Here is a 2784-nt window from a genome sequence, read left to right on the forward strand (position 1 = left end):
AGAAAGAGAGGACAACAACATCCAATCAGGTCGCGCCTGTCATCGGGGCAGTCAACTACTCAGACGGTTAATTCTGCTCTTTCGTGAAGAGGGTGCGGCGCCTCTTACTCATCACACGTCGTCCAGTGAGAAAGGGGGGGGGGGCACAGGGCGTGTGCGTCCTAATCTTAAAGGAGATATATTGATTTGTCATGGTTGTGGTTTTTTATAATGGAATAATAGAGCTAGTGGAGCGTTCTGTTTCTTGTCCGCTGTAATCATTTTTCTCATTTGTTTGGATGTTGCTAACTCTGTTGTGTTTTTATTTAATTTTTTAGTATTTTACTTGGGCAATGTCGATGTAAAAGTAAGGAGAAACAATTACTGTTAGTGAGGCTTGAGAGACAGAGAGAGACGGGGTATATTTAACAAATGTAGTCAGTTCTTTTTTTTTTTGCTGTCTGTTTTCGTTGTAGAAATGAAATATGGTTGTGTTCATCAACTCTGTCACCTCTTAAGTGCGTTCACAACGTGGACTGGCAGATTGGGTGTTTGCTTGCTTTGAACCTCTGATTGGACGCGCTTTAATATGTGTAATTCCCAGTCGGAAATCAATGCGTATTCATCTTCCTGCTCCTCTACATCCATAAAGCTCGTGAAAGTCAATAAGAATTGGCCGGTTGTCGAGCTTTCTTTGTCTGACGCGTTGTTGAGGATGGCTGCAACAGCCGATGCCTCTCTGCTCTGCACTCCATGAATGACTGCAGTGGGGCAGTGTGCCTCCGCATGGCAAAGTAGGAGCACCTTCTCTCTTCGTAGCGCCTCGGTTGTGAGGGAAAGGGACGTGTCCACGATAAATGAGGCGTAAACATGCGGGGAGTCCTGCGATAAATTTGTGTTTTGGGCGCACCTAATCCATTTGCGGCACCAGGAGACGATGTGGTTTTGCGCAAGAAGGCCCGTTGGCGGAGCAAAGCGGCTGGCGATGTAACGGTAGAACAGAATGAACACTTCGCAGGTTATAAGATAGGCGCCATGACGATGCTGCCCCATAAGTTGGAAGACTTCATGCATGAGACCTTTTGCTTCACCGAAAAAGTTGCGTTCAATAATACCGCGCGATGCAAGAGTCACAAGACGTTCTGCCTTACGACAGAGCCGCATCTCCTCCGCAGGCATTTCGTCATCTCGCCACCGCTCCCCACAACGGTGGCATACCCAAGGCTCAGACGGTACGAGCCGACACTGTAGTGAAAATTCGTTTGCCTCTTGCTCTGAACCGCCATGCTTGTGTGACTGTATCGCGTGCGAAAGTAGCCTGCGCCGCCAACCTTCGTTCCCCCGACAGAGGGGACATGGAAAGGCTCTTAGAGCATCTACTCCGTTTACTCCAAATCCACTCTGTGCTTTCTGTTGCCTCTCTTCACCCACCACACCGTACGCATGGCGGGAAGAATTCATACCACCAGTGCATCGGTCGCATGCACACAAGCATCCGACATTCGCGCTCACATATTGTTGTCGAAGGGGGATTGGAAGCTTCAGCATCATCTGCCGCGCAAGGTCAAAGTGGGGTTTCCAAAAATTGTCCATCGTGAGTGGCTCGTGCATGTCTATTATGCGCAAGGCCCGTAACTCACAGGTCTCAAAATTCCAAATGCAGTTTGGGGAACAGGAATGTGAGACACGCGAAACAAGATCAAAAAAACCCCACTCGTTTGCACGAAAGCGCCGCCGCGAGGTCATTGCCGTAAAAAAAAGATTCACCAACCAACGAGGTGGGGTGCCGTCAGAGATCGCAGTCAGGTACGTTGTCGCCGTCACAATTACATCCGCAGTTACAGCCTTCACACCTTGCAGGCCATTCAGCAAAAGTGTCAAGAGATCTTCTTCACTTCTAAGCACCTCCTCGCTTGTTAGCTCTTCACGTGCCTTCTGCAAGAAGGCATTCACAAGAGCCCGCAGACCTTCATCGTGCACGGATGTTTGTCGCGGAGTCAATGCGGGAGGAAATCCATTGGCCTCCCAAACCAATAACGGCGCATTGTCACAGGCCACTACCTCACCAGACATAATCCGTCTAGATGACACTGGCGTCTCTCCCGGAGTTATCACAACCTTGGGATACTTTAGAGTCCAAATGTTCATGCGTTCAGTCTCCAGTAGTCCCCAGCATGCCATACCGTCTTCCTCTAACATGTACGGGATGAGTTTGGCGAGTCCCCTCCGCAACACGGTTAATGCTGCTTCATTGTGACCAAGAGCACGGGACAGAAGCCCAGACAAAAGCAGAGTTATTGATGTGGTCATCTTTGCTGCACATACACTGCCCGTTAATGTCCTTGTAAGAAGATCCACTGCCTCTTTGATGAGCTGAAGCGTGTCTGTATTGACGACGTCGCCAGTAACGTCATCAGTAAAGGAAATTGCATCCAGCAGACGCAGTGCATGTGCATAGTACTCTGGCCCCTTCCCCAGAGAGGTAAGATGCCTCAAAGCGTTCTCCAGGTGACTTCGCTCCTCTTGTTGCTGCCATTTCTTCCACATTGTCGTTGCTAACCGCGCCTCACCGTCCTTGTCAGCTTGAGCCCCGCAAAGTGTTCGATGTCCAAACCAGCCAACCTCCGCACAGCTCACAGAGCAGTACAGTAGCTGGTGGCAATCAGGGCAAGCGATGAACTCCCGGGCGCTGGAGCTCCCGTCAGCCGCATCATCGCCAGTAAATGCGCATATAAAACACCTCATTTCCTCAACGACACCCACGGCGGGTAGCTTAATATATATATATATATATATATATATATA

The 2784-nt window shown here is 49.5% G+C and overlaps 1 protein-coding gene across 1 annotated transcript, besides 1 other annotated feature; it reads right to left on the reverse strand.

Annotated features, from left to right (window-relative positions):
* Nucleotides 1-486: 486 nt before the first annotated feature.
* Nucleotides 487-2724, reverse strand: TraAM80_00640 (uncharacterized protein; the record flags this gene model as incomplete). The annotated part of the gene is made up of 1 exon (XM_029377711.1): nt 487-2724. One exon carries the CDS (start codon nt 2722-2724, stop codon nt 487-489), a length of 2238 nt encoding a protein of 745 aa, XP_029242479.1.
* Nucleotides 2725-2755: 31 nt separating this feature from the next.
* Nucleotides 2756-2784: a microsatellite.

This window comes from Trypanosoma rangeli, assembly GCF_003719475.1.
Source record: "Trypanosoma rangeli strain AM80 chromosome Unknown Tra_15.4_contig_00011, whole genome shotgun sequence".
Taxonomy (NCBI): Eukaryota; Euglenozoa; class Kinetoplastea; order Trypanosomatida; family Trypanosomatidae; genus Trypanosoma; species Trypanosoma rangeli.